Source organism: Malus sylvestris, chromosome 3 (genome assembly GCF_916048215.2).
Source record: "Malus sylvestris chromosome 3, drMalSylv7.2, whole genome shotgun sequence".
Lineage (NCBI taxonomy): Eukaryota > Viridiplantae > Streptophyta > Magnoliopsida > Rosales > Rosaceae > Malus > Malus sylvestris.
Genome location: NC_062262.1, coordinates 18991511 through 19017280, shown reverse-complemented (window position 1 = coordinate 19017280; position 25770 = coordinate 18991511). Strand labels below are relative to the sequence as shown.

At 34.9% G+C, this 25770-nt stretch overlaps 1 protein-coding gene and 1 long non-coding RNA gene across 16 annotated transcripts; both read right to left on the bottom strand.

Moving 5' to 3' along the window:
* Nucleotides 1-79: 79 nt before the first annotated feature.
* Nucleotides 80-17933, bottom strand: LOC126615078 (structural maintenance of chromosomes protein 3-like). 15 transcript variants are annotated; one of them, XR_007620634.1, is made up of 33 exons: nucleotides 17719-17926; nucleotides 16964-17003; nucleotides 16765-16840; nucleotides 16050-16088; nucleotides 15860-15927; nucleotides 15685-15756; nucleotides 13679-13758; nucleotides 13487-13565; nucleotides 13229-13346; nucleotides 12979-13154; nucleotides 11220-11465; nucleotides 10975-11096; nucleotides 9978-10122; nucleotides 8656-8828; nucleotides 8485-8584; nucleotides 7992-8128; nucleotides 7647-7848; nucleotides 6729-6816; nucleotides 6482-6631; nucleotides 5437-5588; nucleotides 5128-5319; nucleotides 4855-5038; nucleotides 4698-4768; nucleotides 4477-4628; nucleotides 3945-4113; nucleotides 3690-3836; nucleotides 3215-3310; nucleotides 2564-2738; nucleotides 1696-1888; nucleotides 1304-1618; nucleotides 803-1009; nucleotides 598-706; nucleotides 80-513 (listed from the first exon to the last, which is right to left on the bottom strand). XR_007620634.1 is itself a non-coding variant. In XM_050282803.1 (30 exons), exons 2-29 carry the CDS (start codon nucleotides 16976-16978, stop codon nucleotides 1698-1700), a joined length of 3615 nt encoding a protein of 1204 aa, XP_050138760.1. In that variant the 5' UTR covers nucleotides 16979-17003; nucleotides 17719-17927; the 3' UTR covers nucleotides 1242-1462; nucleotides 1696-1697. The 15 variants fall into 15 exon arrangements, 3 of the variants coding, with proteins under 3 accessions (XP_050138760.1, XP_050138761.1, XP_050138758.1); XR_007620638.1 differs by having other exon boundaries at nucleotides 80-517; nucleotides 795-985; XR_007620636.1 differs by having other exon boundaries at nucleotides 795-985.
* Nucleotides 17934-24014: 6081 nt separating this feature from the next.
* LOC126614890 (uncharacterized) lies at nucleotides 24015-25391 on the bottom strand. Its single transcript, XR_007620558.1, has 3 exons — nucleotides 25328-25391; nucleotides 24117-24391; nucleotides 24015-24036 (listed from the first exon to the last, which is right to left on the bottom strand). It is a non-coding gene; the product is annotated as an uncharacterized LOC126614890 (long non-coding RNA).
* Between the last annotated feature and the right edge of the window lie 379 nt (nucleotides 25392-25770).

The following is a 25770-nucleotide window of genomic DNA, read 5'->3' as shown; positions in this document are numbered from 1 at the left end:
AGAGATTTTTTTTGTTTATCCTGAACACTGTCACGTATTGTTACTTTTCCACTCAAATTTTGATCCGTGAAAGATAATCTCGGGTCAATGAATCTTAAAGTGAGGCTAATTCAATTATTATACATAGAATTCATATTACAAAGAAACACTAAAAAAAAAGAATCCTACGATCGACTATGAGACTTTATTTCAACTTCCTTCCATCTCAGAAAAACCACTAAATTTGCTAAGATTTCCTTCAACCGCAGGCCTAATTAGCTTTAGATAATATACCCCAATGCACATGCACTGGTTAGACCCATTACTCATAGTTTGCGCCGATAGTGATGGAGCCCTACGTATCGTTGATCGATGCTCTCGTGGCTGCGTGGCTGCCCGGAACGAAGGGCAAAGAATTGCTGATGTCCTATATGGTGACTCTGGATTCACTGGAAAGCTTGCTAGGACATGGTTGAAAAGGGTAAATCAGCTCCCTATGAATGTTGGTGATAAAGATTATGACCCCCTCTTTCCCTGACTTACAACTCAACCTATTAACGCCACTAACTCAACTTCGGCAAACTTGCAAGTAATTGTTAAATGAGAAGAGCAACTTACATAGAACTGATTCACCGTCACTGTAACTTTTCAATCCAATAATGCAATGCAGCGTTGAGAAAAACCATACACATGACATTCATTATTGGTTGGAGACGTCACGTGACACCTATTTTATATAAATCGTCCCCGTTAAATGAGGCATTGGGTTGCTAAATTCCTCATTAAGAAGAATCAAGTCATTAAGAAATTCTCACAAACTAACATGGTGTCCGATGGCCGCTCCAAGGTTATCTCCCTCATCAACATCTGTGGCGTGGTCAAGTGTGTTGTTATCGTTATCCCTGGGCACCCAGTTGTGGTAGAGCAATTAATTTCGTCGGCTGATGCTCTCGTGGCAGCATGGCCGCCGGAACTGAAGTGAATACCAAGCAATTACAGACGCTCGCTTCGGAGATATGCGCAAACAGAACTAGCATGATTAATTTTGTGCAATTGGAAAGTTATAAGAGTTGTGTTGTGCTAGAACCACATACCAAAAATAAACATTGTCCAACCAAATACACATTTCATCAACTAAGCATGAAGCATCATGTAACCTTTTCCAAAGGGAAACGAAACGAAACGAAACGAAACCAGCTCACAGAACCTAATTTCCTTAATCATATGCACACATACTCTCATGGTTCATAGTGACACCGGAATTCCGTGGAATAGTTTAGATTATAAGTATTATGTACTCATGGTTCATTCTTATGAGCAATACCTTATACAGGAAATTGTCAATGGATAAAGCTAATGGTTCTTCAGCATCTAGAATCGAGCCAACACCAGCAAACCTACTTTGTACAACATCTCACTCCTCTCAGTGTGAATTTACCGAAATACAGATTGCTCTAGCCGTCTTTCCTGTTCTTGAAACACGCTGGGACCAAAACAAAAAGTGTTGTTCGGTTCCAAAATGAAACAGGCAATATAACAGTAAAATAATGACCCCACAGCCGTTCAACTACAATGACAAGAACTCTTCAAGGGTTTTTTTTTCCGTGTCCATTGTCTTTGGTCTTAGAACTCAAAAGACCTGTAATTTGTTCCCTAATCAACTTCATGAAAAAAAAAATATTACTATGATGATGTGAATATAAAAGTTGGTCTAACCTTTACTCCGCATTGTGAGACTGGTCACGCTCTATGAAGTCCAATGCATCGTCCTTTGATGCAACGTTGACACGGCTCACCCTGTTTTTATGTTCAACAGCATATATCTTGTCAGAAACTTTCACAAGCTCTGGCCGGAATGTTGTGGTTATAAATTGAGTGTTTGCTATGTCTGCCAGGCGTCGGATCATGTCTATCAACAGGTAATTAAGGAAGCTGTATGGTAAGTGAAACTTCCAACAGAGATCAAAAGGAAATGCGTAAGAGGCTGGTATATATGAGTATTTGCCATGTCTACGCTTGTAACTGGGTACCTGCTACAGGATAGCTTTAAGAGCTGTGTTATTAAGTACTCTTTGGTTTAGTTTTTTCAGGGTTGTATCATGGTCACAGATAATCAATCCCTAAATGAAAAGGAATTTAAGGGGGATTTCTATCCATCTGTAGGTTTTCTACATGTGGCAGCTTAGCTGGACAGGTAGGCCGACTAAAATTAAAAGGCTGCAAACTACGGATATTGAAAACTCATTTAATCTAAGGGAGTCACAAAGAATGATAAAGCTGTTGATAGAACTTGAAGAGGGGATATATAATTAGTCATTCACCCCTTAACCAACTTTTGCTCCATTGACATGTAGGATATCAGAACCTACTATCTGTCCCCTGAACATAGGGTGTACCCTAACAAAACAAGCATGGCAATGTCACTTTAGGAGATCTGAGCCAAGCAAACTGTACAGTATATCCAAATCTACAAACCTGTTGGCTGACATATGAAGGGTTCAGTGGCATAATATTTGAACGCCTGATGAAGTGCTTTAATTTTAGCAGAAAAAAAACAGAAAACAAAATATGACATAAAGGATACTTCCAACAGCGGTTCTGTACTGAGGATCCAGTGCCGCATCTATTTCATCAAAAAGATAAAATGGGGCAGGATCACATCGCTGGATGGCAAAAATAAGCGTCAGAGCAACAACAGTTTTCTGACCCCCAGACAACTGCTTCATGGACTGAGTCTCCCCTTGTCCAGTGAAAGAAACCTGCCAAAAGAAAAAAAAAAAAAAAAAAACGAAAAACAAACAAATTCAGAAATAAATACAACCTTACTGACAACCCATAACATCTATTTTTTTCTGTTTCAATTTAAAAAATTTTGTAACTGAGGCTGGATTAAAATTTAAGGTATCTAAATCAATTAAAATTATATAACTTTGCTACATCAATTAAAATTATATAACTTTGCACATCAATTAAAATTTAAGGCATCTAAATCTCTGACCCACAGATCCCAAGGGCACATGCAGACCCGCCAATCCAAATGGGTGGGACAAACAATGGGAGGTGGGGGAGGGTACGCATCTGTGGGTAATCCCACTCAAGATCCATGCTTCCTGGGGCACTTATCTTGACCATTCCTACCACAGGACTAACTCCAGGGGGTTGCTCGACACTTAATATCACAAATAAATATGGTGGAGGTATCAGGTTAGTAAAAGGAACAACAGAATATCCGTACCTTCACTTTTACACCAATATATTTTTCAACTCTTCCCTCCAAATCCGCTTCACGTGGTCCATCCTCATCCTGATCATCATCACCATGCTGACCATCCTGCAGATTCAATACCCATATTCAAGTAAAACCATTAGAAATTTAACTAAATGTCTATAATGAAGGCAACATTCGTGAAGACAGTCCTACATACTCGAGTCAATCTAGTTAGATCTAAGGCTCTTTTGATGACAAATACTGGAATGAAACCATTTTTTACGATCCTTCTAAAGGAGAAAGAAACTATATTTTTCTGAAAGAACATTTAGATGGGACAGAGTGTCAAGCATTTCTGGCCACTCAGCTAACAGAGCTGCATTAATGTTACATTCTTTCAGCTGATACTAAACCAATAAACACAAAGCATCAAGCTATGTCCACGCATATCAGGATTGACTAAAAAGAGGAAAGACTGAAGAGATCAAGCTCAGCAATAAACCTTTTTCTTCATCATAACAAGGTGCCCATGGCCACCTTGCACAAGTTCTGAGAAAACTTCTCGGAAGTGCCTAGCAACACCTTTAAAAGTACGTTCTATTGATTCATCTTTCCTTTGATCCAAAACCTTTATAAGTTCATCAATTTTCTGCAAAAATTGAAATAAAAAAATAACTGCCAAGACAACCTAATCTTAAGCCAATCTTTAGACGAAAAAAACCAACTCAATAAAAGAGATCTGACAGTGAATTGATACCTGATCACCCGCTTTCAGCTCAGCTTGCCTCTTCTGGAGCTCTTCTCGTTGCTCTGTAAAATTTACATATTGATCAAGTGCTTTCTTGTTGACATGACTAAACTGTTGCAGTTGTTCATTGCATCTATGCAGCGCTTTATGCAACTCTTTGATGCCCCTTCGCTTATACCTACCATTTCAAGCAGAACAAATCAATACGAACCTACCAACGGTGTTACATCTCAATGTAAGAATAAATAAATAAGAACCTAATCAACTGCATGCATCAACAATGGAATGTCATCACACAGGTTGAATACTAACTACATAGGACTCAAGCTCAAGTAACACGGCAGGTGGGAAGAAGTTGTTCTTAGATTCAAATCTTGGCAGGAGAAATGGTAAATGATCTTAAGGTGCAAATGATTTCAACAATTAGAAAACCTAGATAATACCCAAACAGATTATGAGAGTTTGGAACCTAAACAAGCTCCAAATAGTGTACATAAAATTGATATCAATTATTACGTAAAATAAAGGACAGAAACAATACGCTTCAAAAGCATCCGATGACAATGGACCTAATTCCCTGATTTTCTTTGAGTATTCTTCTTGTTTTGCAAGAAACATATTTCTTTTACTCAACAGTTGCTCTAGCTCTTTGGCTTCATCCTGAAGTGTCCTCTCATACTTGTCTTCCAAAGTCTGCATTCACAAGTAGTCATCTTAGCAGTGGCAGCACGCATTTACAATTTAACAATATCACCACCTTACCTTTAACGCAGTCTTTTCATCTTTAATTCTCTTGAGATGCTTTGACTTGCTATCTATAGTTTCAGAAACTCCTGATGAACAAAACTGTAGTTAAAACACAGAACAAAACTCAAAACTTCCAAATGGGCACTTCAAAAACAGCATATCAACGCCTCACTTTTGAGCTGCTCTGTTGCATCTTTAACCAATAATTCAGCATCATTAAGTTCCTGAGTCTTAATTTCAGCTTCACCATTATAATTGTCAGTCTCCACAGAAGATATTATGGCCTCTAGTTCTTGCCTCCGCCTCTCAAGGTTTGTGGTTAAATTAGTCTCCAGCTCTGCCTTTATTGTTTCAGTCTATAAATGTACATGAGTAGAAGGAGATATGCACATAAGGATACAATCACACAAATACTCTAAATATCAATCAACTATATTTGGCTAACCTCAAAACGATCCGTCTTGCATGAAACAAGCTTCTCTTTAAGATCCGCTATTTCAGGGTTTAATCTTGAGAGAAGATCCTTCTCCTCTGGAGATAAATGATCAAGGAGATCTGTGCCCATTTCAGCTGTCTTCATGGCCACACTGGCTCTAAGCTGAGTAATTTGAGTCTCCACATCCGCCAGTGATTTTTTCTACAGTTAAGAGGGAAGACTATAAGCACACACGACTGATAAATGATAAAACAATCAGCTAGTAACTGAAACTCCTCCAGGCACGGGAAATGATGTCATTTCAAATGCCAAAAATACCTTATTCCCACAAGCTTTGGAAATCAGACTCTTCTGCTTATTAGCATTAGCAATGTCCTGCTTAAGTTGTTCCATTTCTGATTTGTCATGGGCACGCTTGGCATCAATTTTCTGCTGTTCAGTTACGAGTTCTGTAATTTTTTTGTCTATCTGTGAGGTAAATTTAGTAAAACAAGGCTTTTTTTTGAAAAAACATAAAGAGTATATCACCACGAGAGAAATGAGAAGAATAATCAAGTGGACCAGCAGTTCACAAAAGGAACCCAAAACCAATAGGAAAAGTCAACAACAAAGAACAGGGTAAATGTTAAAAGAACAAAAAACCAACAAAGAAGGAAGAGAAAGAAACAACACCCCAATGTGAAAACAAAACTCCTACCAAATTTAATCAATCTAACTGGAATGCTAAAAAAATTTAGATAATCACAAAAGGATTACCTACTTGATACTGGTAATTTTTATTCAATTTCCTTCTCAGATCTTCATCCAACTTAGGTAGTTAAGACAGGATAAAATTCAGGCAGGGGCCTCTGATTATCTTTCATCAGATTTTTCATTGGCTTTAGCAACCAGAAACGGGACTGGACAGATTCAAGGGCTTCAAAGCAATTAACATACACGACACGGCTCAGTCAAATCCATTTAGGAGTTTTTGTTATAGTCAATCAGTTCGAATTGGGTTTATCAAAATGTTAATTTCCAGAAAACAAGAATAGAAGTTTTGGTGGGAAATGATTAAAACCATTGGTTTCAAACTAATGCTCAGCTTATGAAGTGCATAAGATATCAAATCACTCCAGCTGACAAGACTGAAGAATTCAAGGTTTAGCTCTTTATCTAAATATTAACAAATCATCCATGTATTTTATGTGAAAATTCAATTTAGACATCAGCAGCAAACTTCTATTTTCAATCAAGTGGTTTTTTTTTTCACTCTTGCATTTTGGTAGCCTGGAAACTTTTTTTTACAGATAAAGTAAATTAAAAGGCTACGGAGGAAGATTACTGCTCTGCGTGTATATGAAATCATTTTCCAAAAGGATATCTTCAAGCATTTTCTTTACTTTCTCCAGCTCTTCTTCCTTCATGTTGATAGATTTTGTATTCTGCATGATTATATGCATAAACTTCAATTTTGACCGTCTATGGTCATAAAATCCTCCCGTCATGCCACCCTTCTTGCTGACTTGGTCACCTGTTAGATAATACATGGTGACTTGTCAAGCCATTAGAACTAATAATTATAAAACTGTGCAACACAATGCAGAGAAAGCCTCGAGCTCTGTCTAAACCTTCCAAAGTAATGCAGTCTAGACCATCATTACGAGCAACCCTTGTAGCCACATCCATATCTCGACAAACAACCGTTCTTGCAAATACCTACGTTAAGAGCGTATAATGATGACATGTCATTCTCAACATTGTTAGAAGCATTATTCAAGAATGCTAAAATACAAATAGATATGCACATATAGAAACCACCATACCCAGTAGAGAACACATAATCCTAAAGTGAACCAACTTAAGAAGGTATACCAATGAAATTTCAAACCCGTATCTCTATCAAGCATGATACTGAGTTATTGCACCTTCTGAATATATAGGTTCAATGTCAATCATGTTTTCATCATTCACTCTATGAAGAAAACATAGGAACAAGATGATTACATACAAATGCATCACTACAGTTTTGCAATTAAATATTTTCCATTTTTTTGAACCCAAACAAGTAAATCAAGGTGTCATTTCATAAATCCCAAGCATGGGTGAGTTCCAAGTTTATTCTGTACGCAAATGCACCATTACTGTTATGAAGTTGAGTGTTAAGATTTTAGTTGTCCTTTTGAGTGGTTCCATGTTAGACATATAGATAGTTGTAGGTAATAGAGTTAATTACACTAAATTTGTAAATCTGTACTTCGTGTATACTGGGGTTTCTTTTGCCTCCCTTTTCTTGAGTAACACAATGGTTCTACTGGATTAAAAATAAAAGTGATCCCCAACTTAAGATTATGTACGTATGTATGTATGTATGTATGTATGTAGAAACAACACAAACAAAAAAAGGTCCACTTTTGATGTAATAATTGCCAGATCCATCACAACCAAGGTTTGACCACAATAGCTCAACTACCAAAATGATATAATGAATCTGACATTGACCCAATAACCAATGATCTATAAGATAAATAACTCAGGTAGAAGCTAACCTGGGAAAATGCCGGGGTATAGTTCGGAGCAAATTTTAATTTCTTCAACAGAGGAACCACATCTGAATTCTGTGGATAAGTTACCCGTGGAGCCTTCACCCTATTGAGGGGAATAAATGTAACTCGTCCACCTTTCAATGAATTAAGGTGCCTAATTATCTGGGTTGATATTTCGTCATTTTCAACCACAACGTGAAACAAGCTGTTCAGAAAGAACAGAAATCAATAATAGAACTAAAGTGCAAAGAAACAATGAAGGTGACAGCTAACAGATCATAACACCATTTGGTAAATGTGGCAACAGCTAAAAGAATGGGGGTAGAACCCTAATGAAACATTGAGTACCTGTTCCCAGCAGTTACTTCAACGGCTGTAAAAAACTTTTCGTCACAATCAAGCAACTCAATGATTGGACCAAATACCCCACGTATATTATACTCTCTGCAGATCTTACGAACAGAATTTAGCCCTCTCCTCACATCCTGAAAGTATTAGACAAGAAACAGAGAAGAAAAAGTGAAATGTTACATATAGTACTGCCTAATGACTGAATATCAAACTATTTTAAACATGGAAAAGTGAGAAGCAAAAAAAAAAACTCATAATTTGAGATGCACCAATAGAAAAGCTATAGACATAATAAAATACATAATTACAACACAACAAAACAAGTGGAATCATAATGCAAACAAAACATATAAATTATAATATTGTATACATTTTAATGTTTAAACATTTACCGACGTTTATAGTAATTCAATCACTTTAAGTTTCACACAAATGACATCCATGTTTAGCATAGCAGAAGCTACAAAAAGTAAAGAAAGCAATTACTAACACCCGGAGTTGCATGATCAAGGCTCTTTTCAGCCTTTTCAACTTCTGTTCTCAGCTTCTCAATTTCAGTAGAAAGTTCAGTTTCTTTCCTCCACAGGGACCTAACAAAAAATATTTCATATAGGAATGGTTGTAACAAATTCATTGAATATTTAGTTCAAAAGACTCGTACTTGCGCTCATCCTGCATCTTGTCCCTCTGTGTCTTGTGATGACCAAACCCATCATGTGACTGAGAGATGAGAGATTCAATAGTGGCAATCTCAGTTCTTCGAGACTCAACGTAGACATCCCTGTCACTCAACTCAGCATCAAGCCGTGCAATTTCATCTTTAAGTTTTTGCTCCTGGAACATACAAAAGTAAAAAATAGATTAAAGTAAAAATTTGGTACAAATAATACAGTATACGTTGTTTATAAATGTTATGAATGACTAGAAAATTAAGCACTAAGGACATCAGATGTGGCAGCAGGAATGTCAACTCGCATGCCAAATCAAAAAGTGAACCAAAAGCCACAAGACTAAATGCCCAACCAAGGCAGTCTAAACAGAGCAGAACAAAGAATCATACAACATAACTCCAGAGCTACAATAAAACCACACAAACAACCCCACAGAACCGTTAGCAACACAAAAATGAATGAGTGAGATTAACAAAATACAGAAATGCTAAGCATTAAGGTAGTCAGTTGGCCTATGAAATATTTGGGCATTCTGCTATGTGTAATCCACATGCAGATAATTATTGGGATTTGGTTGTGGAGAAAATGGAGAAGTGGTTAGAAGGTTAAAAAAAAGTGTTTCAATGTAAAGGAGGTAGACTCACTTTGATTTAATCAGTCTTATGCAGTGTGCCAACTACCTCTCTATCTTTTGGATTCCAAGCAAAGGCACTAACATATTGGAGAATCCCTTAAAAGGACTTTTTTTTTAAGGTATCTCATAAAGGGGATTTTTTTTAAGGTATCTCATTAAGGGCTTTACATGGGAAGGCTTTGGTGAAGGGACCAAGATCATTTAGTTAGATGGAATATTGTTGCATATTCTCAAGAGAACGGTGGTTTCATGGTAGGCAATTGGTGATTTCAAACACGTCTAATTCAAAGAAAGTTTTGAGAAATGATGTGAATTCAAGGTGAAATAATTTTCTATTGGTCGAACAAGGTGAAATACTTAAATCAAGAAAAGAGGATATAATTGAATCTGTATGCATAGAAATCTAAACAAAAATTAAAGAAACAATCATTGGGGTGAAACAAGGAATAATAGCGTGCATACTTCTAGTAGTTGGAAATAAGAAAGACATACTAAAGTACTATATGGACTTAAGGAATACTTCAACTACACCTTGATATGACATAGAAGGTACAATATACACTTAAAAAAGAAGTCATTCAAATATTGCTGTGCCAAATTTTAAGAAACTAGCTCAAGATCATCAATTTCCTTTTGGAGCCCTTCAAATATACGGTTAAAAAAAAGAAGCCTCCATACCTGTGCCAAATTTGAAGAAAGAACTCGTTCAAGGTCATCAATTTCCTTTTGGAGCCATTTGTCACGAGCAGCTTTACTTGAAAACTGGGTGGCACGACCTTGTTTTTGGTACAGTATGCTAAGCTGCTTCTCGCGTTCCATTATTCTATATTCCAAGAGAACCAATTGTGAGATAATATATTAGCACATATACCAAGACTTCTCAAGGGTCCAAACATATTCCAGTATTTGGACAGACTTGATGTTCAACTTTTTCTGAAACTCAGGTTATCTTTGACCCACAGGTTTGTGTAGGTCCTTCATTCCAATGGAAGACGAAAATCCTGAGAAATGAATTTCCCAAGGACTATGAAACTTACATGACTCACAATCATGTCACCCTCTAGACTGCAAACCAGACTTCGAAATTTGAAAAACAGAACACCACTAAAAATCCTGCTCAAGAGGAAATCACCATCACCAGGCACCGGTTACTCAAAAGACGCCTATTCCTAAGCAGCAAGTTCCAATCGCTCATCTTTACACTTCAAACCTTCTACTAGACTAGAAATTGTTCTATAATATTATCTGGGCCAAATTAAACTTAATAACCTATCATCACTGCATAGTGAGTAGAGGAAAGGGCAGAGACATAAGCACATGGAATTAGTGTGCAAGAAAAAAATTTGTCTATAAAAGAAAGACTAGATGTAACAAATTGATTTTTGTAAATGAGCTAGAGTTGCACATGAATGTTAAGAAACTCCTTGTTTGTTTGAAGTATTGATAGATAATATTGAGTAATAAATGTTCTGTTTCAAATAGATCCATCAGAAAAAATGGAGGTTTATTAAACACCTATAATATATGTTATGATTTATTAATTAGTCGACATAATCCCCCTCTACTTTTTTTTCCACCAATCAAAGGAAAAATGAACATTTTCTCATGAATAGAATTAAACTACATTGTAAATGGGATAGAAATAAGAAGATTATCTAATATTACATAGACATACCCTTTTGTTATCTCCATTTCCATCTTGACTTGATTATCATACAGAGGATTTATTTTCTTAAGTTCTTCCTCTGAATCCTTAATTTCTTTCTGCAGACTCTGCAGCTGTTTCACAGCATCTTCCTGGAAGCATGTAAAGATCAACAAATGCATCATTCATGTCCCTCCTATGACTAGAACAAAGAAAACTGATACAAAAAGAAAATTAGAAAAACAACACAGCAGATGACACAATTTGAATATTACTTTGACCCAGGTGTTTCCAGTTTTCTTCTCCTCCAAATCGTTGACATCAAGCTGAAGCTCTGTGCGCTTCTTTATTGCTTCTGTTCTTTGCATTTCTATTGCTTCTTTATCCTTATTTAAAGCTTGAAGCTCTTTCGTCAGATCCTTCAAAATCTTGTCCAGGTCCTTAGACTTTTCATGGGCATCCAGCACTGTATTATACATCTTTGTTGAAGTTTCAGAAACCTTATTTCTAGCATCTTCTACCTGAATCAAGGTGAAAGAGCATATAATTTAGGCATTGAGGTCAGCATTGTGCATGTTTGTCTGCAGTCCGAAGAGAGTTAGGGCACAGGATGTGTGTGTGTGTGTGTGTGTGTATATATATCTGTATGGGTGTGTGGGACCGTTATTTTAGCTCTTCAATTTTGGATTACATTATTATAATCAAACTGGAGTTTTTACTATTCGAACTTTCTAAACGGAATAGTTACTAACACCATCATTCATTCTTTTAAAGATATGTAGAGTGAGAATTCTCATTGGCAGCACAAACACTTCTAAGAGAGCTATTTATTATTCATACATGCACTGAACATCAAACATGTCCACAGGTTACAAAAATATATGCAATGACAAATTTCATATGCTACCTAAATATTATTCCAGAACCACTTGGGGAAGGCCAAGAGCACAGCGGTGGAGAAGGTGGAAAAGGCAGCTTCAAAATTGGTAATTGGAAGGAATTTTTTTATTATTCAGAGGTGGCAGATTAACATTGATTCAAGGGTGCGGGAGTAGACGAACAACTGGACCAAGTTAGATACCTGGCAGTTCTTTGGGCCACTTCCGAATGAGTGTAAGGTTTATTCTCACTCTTCTATAATGATGTATGTGAAATGAGTTTAGGTTTCAAGTCTGGAGGTTTTTGTAACTTAGAATCTATTTGAAAGGTCTGATTCTGTATTATAGGCTCCATAAGATTGTGTACACCTCATTCACACTTCGTAATTGCATCCAATTTTAATAAAAATCTATTTCTTATAAAATAAATATATCACTTCTCAAGAGCAATGAGAAGATAAACTGTGCAAACTTAGGGCTGGGAATTTTGTCCTGAAATCACGAAACCAACCCAAAAATTCCCAAACAGACTACCGAAAATACCGAAACCCAAAATCTCGGGGATTGGACAAATAAATATTTCTAATTTTTATAATACATAATATATATATATATATATATATATATAATTCTAAAGAATCCTAGCCGTCAGATTGATTGAGGTTAAATCCCAACCTTTCATTCTGAATAAAAGACTCAGACTACTCCTCCCCCCCCCCTCTCTTCTCTTCCCTTCTTGAACCCAACCCTCTCCCTCTTGACTTCCACTCTCTCTTCTCTGTTTCCGACTCTCCCTCTTGCTCTGAACACCGGCCAGCCACCACTCTCCTCAATCTCCATCATCAAGAGCTTCCTCCACCTTCAAAACCAAATCTGGGTTTTTGGAGGAACCTCAACTTCATAATTGAAGTTCTCTGGACTCCCTCTCATTCTTCCACCTTCAATTACATCAAGGTAAATCTTTTGAAATTGATATTACTGAACCATCCTGAAACTGTTCATTTTCGGTATTACTAATTTTCAGGATACTGAAACATTTGGTTCGGTGTCAGTATGAATTATGCCCAAACTGAAACTTTCGGTTCGGTAATCGGGATATGAGTTTCGGTTCGGTATGCAAACCTTTTATATGGCCTAGCAATCTAACTCAACTAACCTCTGCCAACTTTTGGCGAGCATCCTGAAGTTCCTTGTCATAAATAGTGTATTCCAAAGATTTCCGCTGCTTGTCAAATTGCTGATACTGTCTTAGTTCCTCTTTCTCTTCATCCAACTCCTTCAATCTCTCATCCAAGTACTGAACAACTTGAACTATCTGTTTTATTTTGTTTCCTGAATAACAAAGAGAAAAGCTTGTAAGAAACCATATATAATAACCATAAACAAATAATTCAATAATGACTTGCCAGTTTCCTGCATAATTTTCAAACTTTCTCGACGCCTCTCCTCATACACTCGAGTACCACCAATTTCTTTCAGTAAATCCAGACGTTCAGAGTCTTTCATCAGTGTCAAGGATGCTATCTATGAAAGAGTCCAAAAACATGTAATTAGAAAAACCAATTAAAAAGTGCATCAATCACAATCACAACAATACTCAAAATATAACAATGAATAATTTTCTCAGGTAAATATATGATGTCCAAACAAGTAGAAAATCATACCTTTCCTTGCTGTACAACATAATAAGGATTGGAGCGAGAGAACCCAGCACTTTCTAGTAAATTCATAACTTCCGTTTTCCTGAAATTAGAGTTATCATCCGTCGTTCAACAGAAACCATGGAAAAGGATCTCATAATAAAAACCCCATTATACACAGCATATTAATATTTTCCCAAAAATATATGCACTCACGTGATATGCTTTCCATCCAAGAAATACTCATCCTTCTTCAAACCAATGGTTCTTCGCAAGCGCACTTCCTCCTTATCAACCTATCGTGAAGTGATGCAAAAGTTGAAAGAGATATAACCCATATAAGAAAGCATGGCAAGTGCTTCAATTGGTGTTAAAGCAGTGAAGTAAGCTGAAGCTGTCAAAATGAACAATAATCCATAAAAGCAATATCGCTACTTGTGCATAAGTCTTGGACAAACATAAAACAGCAACCAAAAACAGAGGTAATTTGAAACTTGTCAAGTTGGAGTATCCAATCCAAAACCAATTAGCAACCACAGAGAGGCATCATTTTTACGTATCGAGGTGCAAGGCTTAGAATACTCGATGTGCGAATTTGATATTTGCCTTCTCAAATCATTCAAGTATGGACAACTAGGCTTAGAATACTTTATAGTTTAATCACCTACCTTTAATGTGAAACAACACTGTCCAGATATACAAAAAAAATGCATAAAATAGGGAATGAGGACTCCACTTCTAAAACAAGACATGAAACCTACAACATCAACACTACACTAACAGAGTATACAGCAACACAGTAGCAAGAAGATAAGAAATAAAAAATACAACAAAAAGAAAATTACATGGCCACCTGTATGTCCTCCATACATGGTTTGTGCATTAAATGCCTTTAGAAACAAACGTCATCCTTGCCCCTTGTTTTCCTTTTCCATAGAAACATCAACAGAAATAAATACTTAAACAGGAGCTCTGAAAGCAGAGCTATGTTCTACCGAGACTATTATTACAAGTACAAAGCTTTTCCTAAAAACTGAAGCCCTCCAATCAGAATAAACTACAAAAAAGCATTTTCCCAAAGAGTATTGTTATTGGCACTCCAAAAAAACTCATTATGCACCCAAACTTTCTATATTTAGAAAGAAAAATATAAATTATGAGGAGTGCACAAAAAAAAAAAAAAAAAAAAAAAAAAAAAAAAAAAAAAAACTCTATCCCAGAAAATATGTCCTCACCCTTAAAGCCCCCAAAATCCAAACCTTCTATTTCTATTAAGGAAACATAGTCAGTGACTGAACAGATCCCAAACACTTCAACATTCTTCACTCCGCCCAAAAACTTATGTCCACATTTTCATTCCTTGTTTCCTAAACAATTCTTCTATTCCTCTCCACGCACACACCCAAAAGATTGCTATGACAGCAGTCACTACCATGCCCTGACAACAAGCTGGGGGCAGGGCAAATTTATAATTCAGAACTAGATATTTATGATATTTTAGATTTTAGAAAGAAAAAAAAAAGTTAATAAGGAATAGTTTTAAATAATTGTATTCTTCCTCGCTCTAATTCAACTATACACTAACATGTTACTTGGAAGCCCTCGGAGTATACTGAGTGTATCAGAGAGAGAGAGAGGACACAAGACACAACTCATCACGAGTTGTACCCGTTAAATTAAGCATGACACGTTTTGCCAGAAAATACAGGTCTTGTACTTGTTTTGACATTACTCCACTTGTGAAGATTGATAATGTATTTTAACTTCCAAAACAGAAGAGTGGAAAAAAAATCTCCCTAAAACTGAAACAGCTATAGAAACTCCATAAAGCTAACTAATTGCAGCTTTCCAAACAAGAAAATAATTGAAAAAGACAGGTCTATCCAATCAATGCCTCTATTACAGATAAGATTTTTTTCCTCAAATGGTAGCACTCACACCAAAACTTGATTTATATTAGAAAAACAAAATGTTGCAAGCACCATTCCTATAGTGATCATCTTTGCACAACCCATGCACCAAGTGGGGAAAAAAGATGCGACTAGGCAGCCCAAAACTTTCAAAGTGGGTTGAGTGCTAGGAGGTAGTTTCAGTAAATTTTCCATATTCACAAGGAAAAAAGACATACATGTGTACTGAGCAAGAGAGAGAGAGAGAGAGAGAGAGAAAGGGAACTATAAGTTACAGAAAATAACTGATAAGATATGATCAATAAACATTACCGGGATTCGATTGTCAGCATTATCAAAGACAATCTCCACAAACGCAGATATTACTTGGTGCCCTGCACCTTCCTGGTCAATCATGAGGAAGCATATATTGCAATACAAATTGTTTATTAGGCAATTAGTTCAACAAAATAGCTTGAAACAAAAGCAAACGGTCGGAGAGACCTACATGGAGTAGAGCATGCCTATCCTCGCTTCGAAGGTTTTGGAAAAGGTCACTTAGTACAAACCGGATCGCTAAATAAAATTTTTGAATCAACAAACGTAAACAAGTCAACGTTAACAGTTCCAAAAGGACAAATATATATACTGGCCGAAGGAAAGAAACAATGCAAGAATCACTCATACTTGATACTTACCATGGAAGAAGTTCGTCTTTCCAGATCCATTGGCACCAACTGCAGTAAACATCATTGAAATAGATATGGAATTTTATTAGAAACATGTTTTAGAATGGAATTAGAAAACAAGCAAATACAGATACAGAAGTACGATTGACATTTTTACTTTAATGGAGAAGATCTCCAATACACATAGGCATACTTTTACAAGAAAAAATGCAATGGTATCAAATGAATAAAACTATTGAAGACTCAATTTTTTTTTTTTTTTTTTTAAATCTCGGTTGAATGACCTCAAAATTTTAATACACAAGATTTTATCTTAAGCTGCAAAGCTGCACAGAGGTCTATCTGAAAAACCAAAAAGAAGGGCTCATGTTATCCAAAAGGATAGGTTGTGCAGCAATGAACGTTTAAAAACCCATATACACCATGAGCTTGGCAAGCTAAACATTCCTTGACAGTCATAAAACTCCTTTTTACGTCACACACCTTAAGAACCTAGATAAGATACTTCAGCACCTCATTTGTCTGATGTCTATTACTATGCTAACCAAACAAATACAAATATGGCACATCACCCTCTTGTAATCTAATACTTTGAAGTACATTATCCATTTTACAAAGATATTCCAATCAGTTACAGTTAAAATGAATATTATAAACTAGCATAAAACTAAGAAAATAAATAAATAAAAACATCCGTTGCAATTGCAAGGAAAGATATCATTACCAACACAATTAACTTTTGGGCTGAAGGCCTCAGTAGCAACTTGTTCCCTGTAGCTCTTAAATCCTTCAATAATAACCTAATTGCAGGACGGCACATATTAATAAAATATTAGAAATCTACGAAAAAGTAAATAGGGCCCTATAGATATCACTCGGAAAAAAACAAGGTTAACAGTAATCCACCTATAACAAAAACTCACCTGCTTTATGTACATATTGAAACCACCAGATCAGCAACCTCTGAGAAAATGTGAAAGAAACATATAAGTGACAGTCATACTAAGTAAACAACTCAAGGATTTCCCTATGAGCCATAAACCAGAATACTAATGTAACTTAAGCAACTATTACTAGAATGTAATCGGGATGGGGGGCGTTGACGAACACACACACGAAAAAAAAAACCAAAGAAATCCTGAGTTAGTGGCTTCAAAATTAGCATTCGAGAAGTAATTTTAACACAAACGGGAAGCATTGCTTGGAAAATCGACAATTATTATTCCAAACCTATAACCCAAATAATAATACTTCACTGCTCCATTAGCACAGTGGAAGTACTTTGCGGCCATCCCGAACAATTTTGCTTCACGAAAATGGGATCCACCAGAAAACAGAAATTATCCATTTCAATAAGGCTAAATCACAAACATCTCGGGTCGGACCTCATTTCTGCCCAAGCGTGCTTGAGTGAGAGTGGGAGAGGGAGAGAGAGAGAGGGAGAGAGAGAGAGGGAGGGAGAGAAGAGACTAACAAGTTCTGTATGAACCCAAACCCTAGCTAATACCATATATATACGCAGTCTACGAAACTAGATTATCAGCAATAACGAAGACCAAAAACAAAAACTGGAAGCTCAGATTTCGTTCTAGGGTTTCAAATTTCCAGCACTGCAACTATTCTGCTTCTGAATTTACGAAAATTAAAGGCAAAGCTTGGAGAAGAAGGAGAGACCTACCGGTTGAAGTTGCCAATTCAGTTCGTGTGCTCCACAGTCGCACAGAGAGAGACGGGGGTAGGGGGTGGTGCGCAGTTTAAGGAGTGTGCGCTCACCGGTGACTTGTAGCACAGATCGACGAGGGAAGGGAAGTTAAAAGGCGGCAAAAGTGAAATGAAAATGGAAGAAGAAAATTTGGATTTCAGAAATTTTAATACACTTTTTTGTAAGTGACTGATTTTAAATAATTTTAATAAATTGTACAATTTTATATAGATTTTGACAGATTTTATATGGATTCCTATTATGGATTTGTATGTATTTTTTCTTGGATTTCCTATGATTTTGTAAAAATTGAGAATCACACGAATTTTTTTTTAATGAAATCCAATGGTTGAGATTAACCTTTCAACTCTGTAGTTGAAACCCTAACAATTTTTTTAATTTTCTGTCGATGCTCCTTCTCTTCAGAGTTAAAATGCATTGTCAACACCTTGGTTAAGCACCATTTCAAGAATGGGGATCTTGATTTTGCTTTGGGTTGAAGGAAATGAAAGGTCCAAAATTTCTTGCCCTAATTTGATTAGGTGCTCAGCTCTCTTGGGTGGTCTCTGTTGAAGTGGAAGACTCACAGAAGCAATGGAGTTGTCTGAATGTATGATCTCAAAGGACCAAATTTTGCCCGATGTCCTAGCTTACAACATTTTGATTAATGGGTTTTTGCCATGGTGGGAAAGTCGGTAGGGCTAGGAAGATAGTGGAGTTTATGAAGAGCAATGGATGCAGCTCAAATGTATTTCAATTATACGGCTCTGATGAATGGTTTCTTTAGAGCAATTCCGTCCCTAAAAAAATGTGTCAGCACCCAGCCTATTTAATCCACTCAATGAATAGTGATAAATCTTATGAATAGTAATATGTCAAATGCATCTCCACCCTAACAAAAAATAACCTAGTCCATTTTATTAAAATATGATTAAATATAATGCATCTCCAATTGGACTTTTAAAATAATGACATGTTCCCCCTCATTTGACTGGTTTTCTCTCTTTTCTTTCTCTCTCTCTCTCTCTCTATCTATTTTCTCTCCCTCTCTCTCTCTTTTCCAGCTCACTCCTATGAGCTCTCCTTCTCCTTCCTCTTCAAACCCTTCAACAAATCAAACACAAAATATTATTTTTGTAATCCTTGGAGCTCAAGGAACCCAACCATGGCCTTGCATGTGGCATCGGTGCATGGTGCGAGGTCCTAATTGAAGCCGAGAGCTTGAGCTCTCAATCTCTAACCCATGAGATGTTTCTATCACTGTATTGTGTTCTTGAGTTTTAAATCATGTTGTGTTGCAATTTTTGTGGTTAATTCGAGGGCTTAATTCCCTGCATGTGATTCCAACAAAGGAAAACGGACAAACTCCGACGAGTTTAGGGTCTAATTCTCGGTGAAATCTCTTGCATTTCACCTGGGTAAGTTTTCAAATTTTCCGACAAACTCGGGCCATCACTTTCAGGTGATTTGCCTTCTCCCTCCATGGCTCCTTCCCTCCTGACACCCTCTCTCGTCTCGACCAACTCCACTCCTCATCCTCCATAACAACTCCCTCTCTGGCGCAAAAAAAAAAAAAAAAGATAAAAAAAGTGACTGACGTCAGCCTGCGTCATGTAGGCCGTCCTATGATTTTGTCGATTCTGGGTCGGTCTCTTGCCTGGCTTGGGTTGGGTGCCAGCCTATCCGCTAGGCTAAAGTTCCAAGCCTGGGTGTCGGGCTATTTTTTTGGCTGGGTGCCGGCCTATCAGTTCCCTGGCGGAACTGCTCTTAAAGAGTAGAGATTGGAGGAGGCCAAGGAAAATTTCCATGAAAATGATGATCTTCAGTATATAACCCGATTACAGTTGGTTACACTACTTTGATTAATTGCTGCTGTACGTAGGACTGGGAAAGTGAATGAATGCTCTTGAGATGCAGGAGAACGACAACATTGATAGAGGATTTTGAATTATGGTTTTGAGATTTTTTTTTTCTTTAAGGGAAAAACTCATAAAATCAAACCTACAATTCGCAACATTTGTTTACAAATTTGAACTTGTTAAAAAATATCCATGGATGAGGATGGAGAAGATGAAGTCGAAAAGAACGATGAGATATAAGGAAGGGTTTTCTTATGTGGAAAAAGAAATATGAGAGGAGGATAGGATTCTTGATGGCATATGATATTTATACCATACTCTGTCAAATCCATCATTAATTGAAATCCTAGCAAATCCTTAGGATTCTCACTACACCTAGATTTGGGTGGACATTTTAAAAATCATAATTGACTATCCATAGATTTCGATGTATTCTTTAAAATCATTTCAAATCTTAGTTTGACTACACCATGATTTCAAACTCTTTTAAAATCTTTTTTTCAAAATCCTAGTTGAATACGCAGTGATTTTAAAGTCTATTAAAATCCCACTAAATCCTAATTTGACTACACCTCCAAATCGTGGAAAGAACTAAAGAAAATTAAAGAACAAAACTTAATAAATGGTGTGTAGAAAGTAAAAAATAAGTTTGTGAATACCACTATTAAATAAAATTATGTGTTGATTTTCTTTAATTTTTGTTTTTAACAAAATTATGTATGCATTGCATAACACAGATATGGGTGGTTTAGGTATGATATTCCAAATCGAAAAATGGGACGGGAATTTGAAGACCAATCCCAAATTAAAATTTCAGTATTTCTAATTTTTGGGATTTCTGAAATGTTTTCGGTATTTCGAAATTGATCTAGATTGGATTTTTAGTTCTGAGTTTTTTGGTTGAAATTTGAGATTTTGGGCTACGAGCTAAAAAATTGACTTTCAGCCTAAAATTTTATTTCCCAATTTCATATCAATTGAAATTTAAGTTTTTTACTTCATGCTAATTGAAAAAGCATTTCATTTGTACCAAGTCAAATTGATATTTGAAAGTTCCAAACTACTTAATTTCATATTTCTATTTCTAATGTAGTCTATTATTAAATTACTTAAATTCAACATTCAACATGCATGCAATCAAAATAAATATATATATTTTTTGGGTTCGGTTTGGGATTTCCGAACCATTAAATATGTAATCTTGATTTCTGTACCGAAAGGTTTGGGATGGGTTCAGTATGGATCCTAAAATTTCGATATTATCAATTTGGGAATTTTTGGGTATGGAATTGAATTTTTTTTTTATTGGTTTGGGATTTAACTTGTCAAAGCAAGTTAAAAAAAACATGATACATGTTTTAGGCTTATTCTTAGCAAGGTAAAAAACAAATATCGGGTATAGTACATACTAGTTTTTAGTACCCGCGAGTTGCCTCGGGTTTAAAATTAAGATGACATATTCTGTTAAAAATGTGAAAATTTCAATTACAAAACAAGAAGAACAATAATAGTAAAGACTTTGGAAAGGGATACTTTGGATGCGGTCCCTAATCCTTAACATTCTTTGATTAAAACCTTAATAGTATTCAAAGTTTGATCAAGGTCCCTTGACTTTGTACACTTCATTATATTACTATTAATATTTATATTTTTATAGTTTTGACATTAATTGTTTGATATTTTATGAGATTTATAATCCTATAAATTTAAAATCCCTCATTATAATACTATTAGAAACGGTTACAATAAAAAAATTCAAATATTTTGATTGAATAAATGGATAAAAACTATATAAAAATAAGAAATAATAAATGGCAAAAGAATGTATCCATAGTGTTAAAAAAATTGGTACATTTCACATATAACAAAGTGGTACATTAATAAAGAATAATGGGTACATTAGAAATAAATTAGAGTACAGATAAAAGATTAAAAATTATGAATACAAATGAATTTTTAAAAATATAGGCGCTAAAAGAAATTAATACATGGGTACAAAATAAAACTAAAAAGAAAATACTACAAATTTAAAAAAAAATGTTGCAAATTAAAAGTGGGTACAAACTAAAAATATATATGATACAAAGTTTAGGCATAAAACATAAATATACCATATGTAATTTTTCTATCATTGATTAAATATACAATATCACGTAACTGTATACACATGGGTACAAACACAAATAAAACTTTAAAAAATATGGGGACAAAAAAAAACCTAATATATGGGTCCAAATTAAAAATGAAAAGAAAATTGGTACAAATTAAAAAATATTTACAAATTAAAAATAGGTACAAACTAAAAATAAAAATATATGATAAAAAAATTTAGCCATAAATATAAATATACTAATTGTAACATTTTTAACATTAAAGGAATATATTTAAAAATAAAAATATTTTATTATTCAAATAATTAATGATATTATTAATACCCAAGGACCTTGATCAAAAATTGAAAATGAATAGGCTTTTAATCAATGGAGTAACAAAAAGAAGGATGTGAACCTAATTTTCCCCTTTGGAAAAGAGTTACACATAAAAGGTTCAATTTGGAGAACATAAAGAAAGATATTACAGTTATTCATTCCATTGTAGCAGTTGTGTGTATCTTTGGACCAGGAGGGTCGCATTCAGTTACAAAAATTAAGAAATCCTGGTACAAAGATACAAAAAACATTATAATAATTCATTTTGTCCTAATAGCCCCATGTAATGGGCAACCTGTTATAGCATTTGCATACAAAAAATGAGGAGATGCAAAACATATTGTTGAGTCCCGACTCCTGAGCAAAAAAAAGATATTTATAGGTTTTTAAACATGTTAAACATCATTTAATATAGATTAACAAAAGACGGGAAACATCCTTGAGCAGAGCAGTCAGAGACTTAGGGCTGGTTTGGTATTGCTGTGCTTTGAAAAAAAGTTGCTGTGAGAATAAGTGGCTGTGAAATAAATCAGCAGTGTTTGGTAAACTTTTTTGTAAAAGTGCTTTTGGAAAGAAAAAAAGTCTAATAGTGGGTCATTTCATTAAAGGAGCGCTGTAGCTCCGTGTGCTTTGAAAAAAATCCAATTTTTCAAAACTGCAAATAGCAGCTTCAGCTTTTTCCTTTGATTTCAGCTTATTCTCACAGCAGCTTCCAAAATAAGCCTTTTTTTTTTCATTTTACCAAACACCTAAAACCATGACAGCTTTTTTTCATGGGTGCTTTTTTTTTTAAGCACCTCACTCCCAAACCACCCCTTAGCTAGGAATCAGTATCACACTAGAAAGCTACGAGATTAGAAAATGCATGAAAGATTATGTTTAAAATATATAAAAAAAAAATTGTGTTGTAGTAAATTGTTTCAAATTAGGTACAGAACAATCATACCCAATGTTGTGAATAAAGGTTTTGTCTGGAATAACACTGATTTTATATCTACATTGCGGTTCCTGCTAGAATAAGAACAAATTTACAAAATGATTTGCTTATTTTGGTAAGAGATCAACAAATCAGGTATGATTTATGAGTAAATGTAAGAACGGATAAAACATTTTAAATAACTATAAGTTTTACAGAAAAGCTTTCAATCCAACATCATCCAAAACTATGAAATAACAAAATATATACCATGATTAAAAAAAAAAAAATCACAGATTCAACTTTCACAATATTCAAATAAAAAAAATTGTTGGAGAAAATGCTGAAAGGAAAAATTCACAATTAAATACCTTGAGCATAAAGGGTTTCGAAAGCTGTAGACAAAAACCCTAGAAAATGAAGAGCAAAGTGTTCTGAAAAAAAAAAAAAAAAAAGAAAAGCAAATCATACAACCAAACGATCTAACGATATAAACAAAATATCCAAAATTATAAAAACAAAATTACAAAAAACGAAGAACAATGTGTTCTGAAACGAAAAATAGAAGCAAATCATATAGCCAAAATTAGAATGAATGATTTCATATCTTCTAGATAAATCGTATTCTCTTTCGTTATGTATGATAAACATTGAAAGTTATAGCATGCCAATTCCACATAAGACTATACCCAAACCTTTAGACAGATGTCAGTAGATGGTCAAAAGCTGGGTTTTTGTTCATCGATCACTACAAAACAACACAAAGTTGTATATTGCTATGCGACATGTATCGAATAAATTCTAAAGGGGCATTTACAGTAAAAAAAAAAAAGCTCTACATACTTTTTCTTGGAATGTTAGCCTTCTTCGCCAAAACATTAACAATAGCTATAGCCCGTAAAAATAGGAAATCAACTTTTTACCTGCATCATCATAGAATGGCAGCCACGAAAATTACCTAGATAAAAACTGAATGGAAAAATTACCTGTCTCATGCCCTCGGAGAGGCATGGGTAGCCGTCAGTGATGGTATCAGAAGATTCTTCCAGTTAGTGAAAGCATCCACTGCTGAGTTGACGAAATTTATAATCTTTTATCAATGCAAAATTTATTTGATATCATTTTGATAAAAATTTAGTAAGTATAAAAGAGATGAAAATTAAGGCTTACATGGTGAAGATTCTTTTTCTTGCTTGTCATACTGTTGAATTATTATTGTGTTTGCAGTCGATATGCAAGGGATATTAAAGTAAAGGATAAATTTTGTAAGAAAAATGAAAGGGATGTAACAGAACTTTAAAATCGAATTCTAATTTGAGTATAATAAAAAGGTTAACAAAATATGTAAAATTTTGGTTGAAGTGAAGTAAGTTGACATAAAAGAGAAAGCAAAATGATGAAACTTATCTTTCTTTTTTGCCAATTATTGCGAAGAAAACATTTATCTGCAAAAAATTAAATTTAACACAAATTAAATTTCAATACAAATTTTAGCTCTATTTATATTAGACAAAGATCCGTTCAAACAACCATAAACACTGAAATAAAAAATTGAAGAACCAACATTTTTCAAAAGCCACTGGCTCCACCCTCTTAACTTTTAAGTAATCTACTGAAGACGAAATTAATCTGAAATTAAAACAAACATCATTACTTAAATCAACCGAAAATGTAGAAAATATAGAATGACACAAAAACATACATCCTCAATTCCTTTCTACAGGTAAGAAAACAAAACATCTCTAAAACAACCAAAACCTCATTCTACATCAATTAAATTATAGCTTGAACTGTTAAAAAAAAAAAAATTGATTCCAAAACCTCTGCATCACTGATTTAAAAACTTGTGCCAAAAAACTGTAAATACCTTCAACAACTTAAGGAGCAAGCAATAATTTTGTTGGTCCGACAAATTCAATTAGTCTTTCTCCTAATTCCTATGTAACTTTCCCCAAAGCTTGCTGTAAAGACCATTATAATATCATCCCTTTAAAGTATGAATAAGCTCACATTATTATTTGTAATAATATTATATTACCCAGTCTAGCTTGATCAGTGGAAGATTTTGGGGAGTCTGACCATTTGTTCAAAACACAATGAAGTGGGATTCAAGACATGGTAGATACTGCAAGCTAACCACCAAGTTAAAATGACAAACCATAATTTCTCTCCATCCCTCTTATCTCCCTCACTGTTAAAGCAAACTAATAACCAATTCTCAACTTATCAAATCTAAGTAGTCCAGAAAATTATAAAGAAACCAAAATAAAAATCTAAACCCAAACTCTGATTTGAATATAATCAGACAACAAAAAAAGCAAATATAAGTCTAATATAAAACCAGAAACCAAACAAAACTCTAAAATCTTGAAATCACTCACCTTAAATAGATAAGGATCTAAAGGCTGCAAACAAAAGGTCCAAATTCCAAAGAACCATGATTTCTTAAAGCCAATAATAAAACAAAATTAAACACCATGATGGGGAATCCATATTAGCAATGGAGGAATTGAATTGATAACTAAAACTGCAAGACCAAATGAAGGCCAGCCTAATAAGGCAAAATATGTAAGGCAGTAAAAGAAATTATTGCCCAGTAACAATGATAGATAAGCACTTATGAAAACTAAACAATTTTTTTTCATTTATGTCAACTCCTAAAAATAACCTATGCAATCCCAAAAATGTTGATACAAAGTCGGAGTATCGATGCTTGAAATTGGTACTTGAACCAACAACCTCCTCCATGAATATGTTTGTTTGCTGAATGGTTTTGGTTGAAGATGTGAAAGGAAATGTAATTTCTTAAAAGAAGGAGAAAACA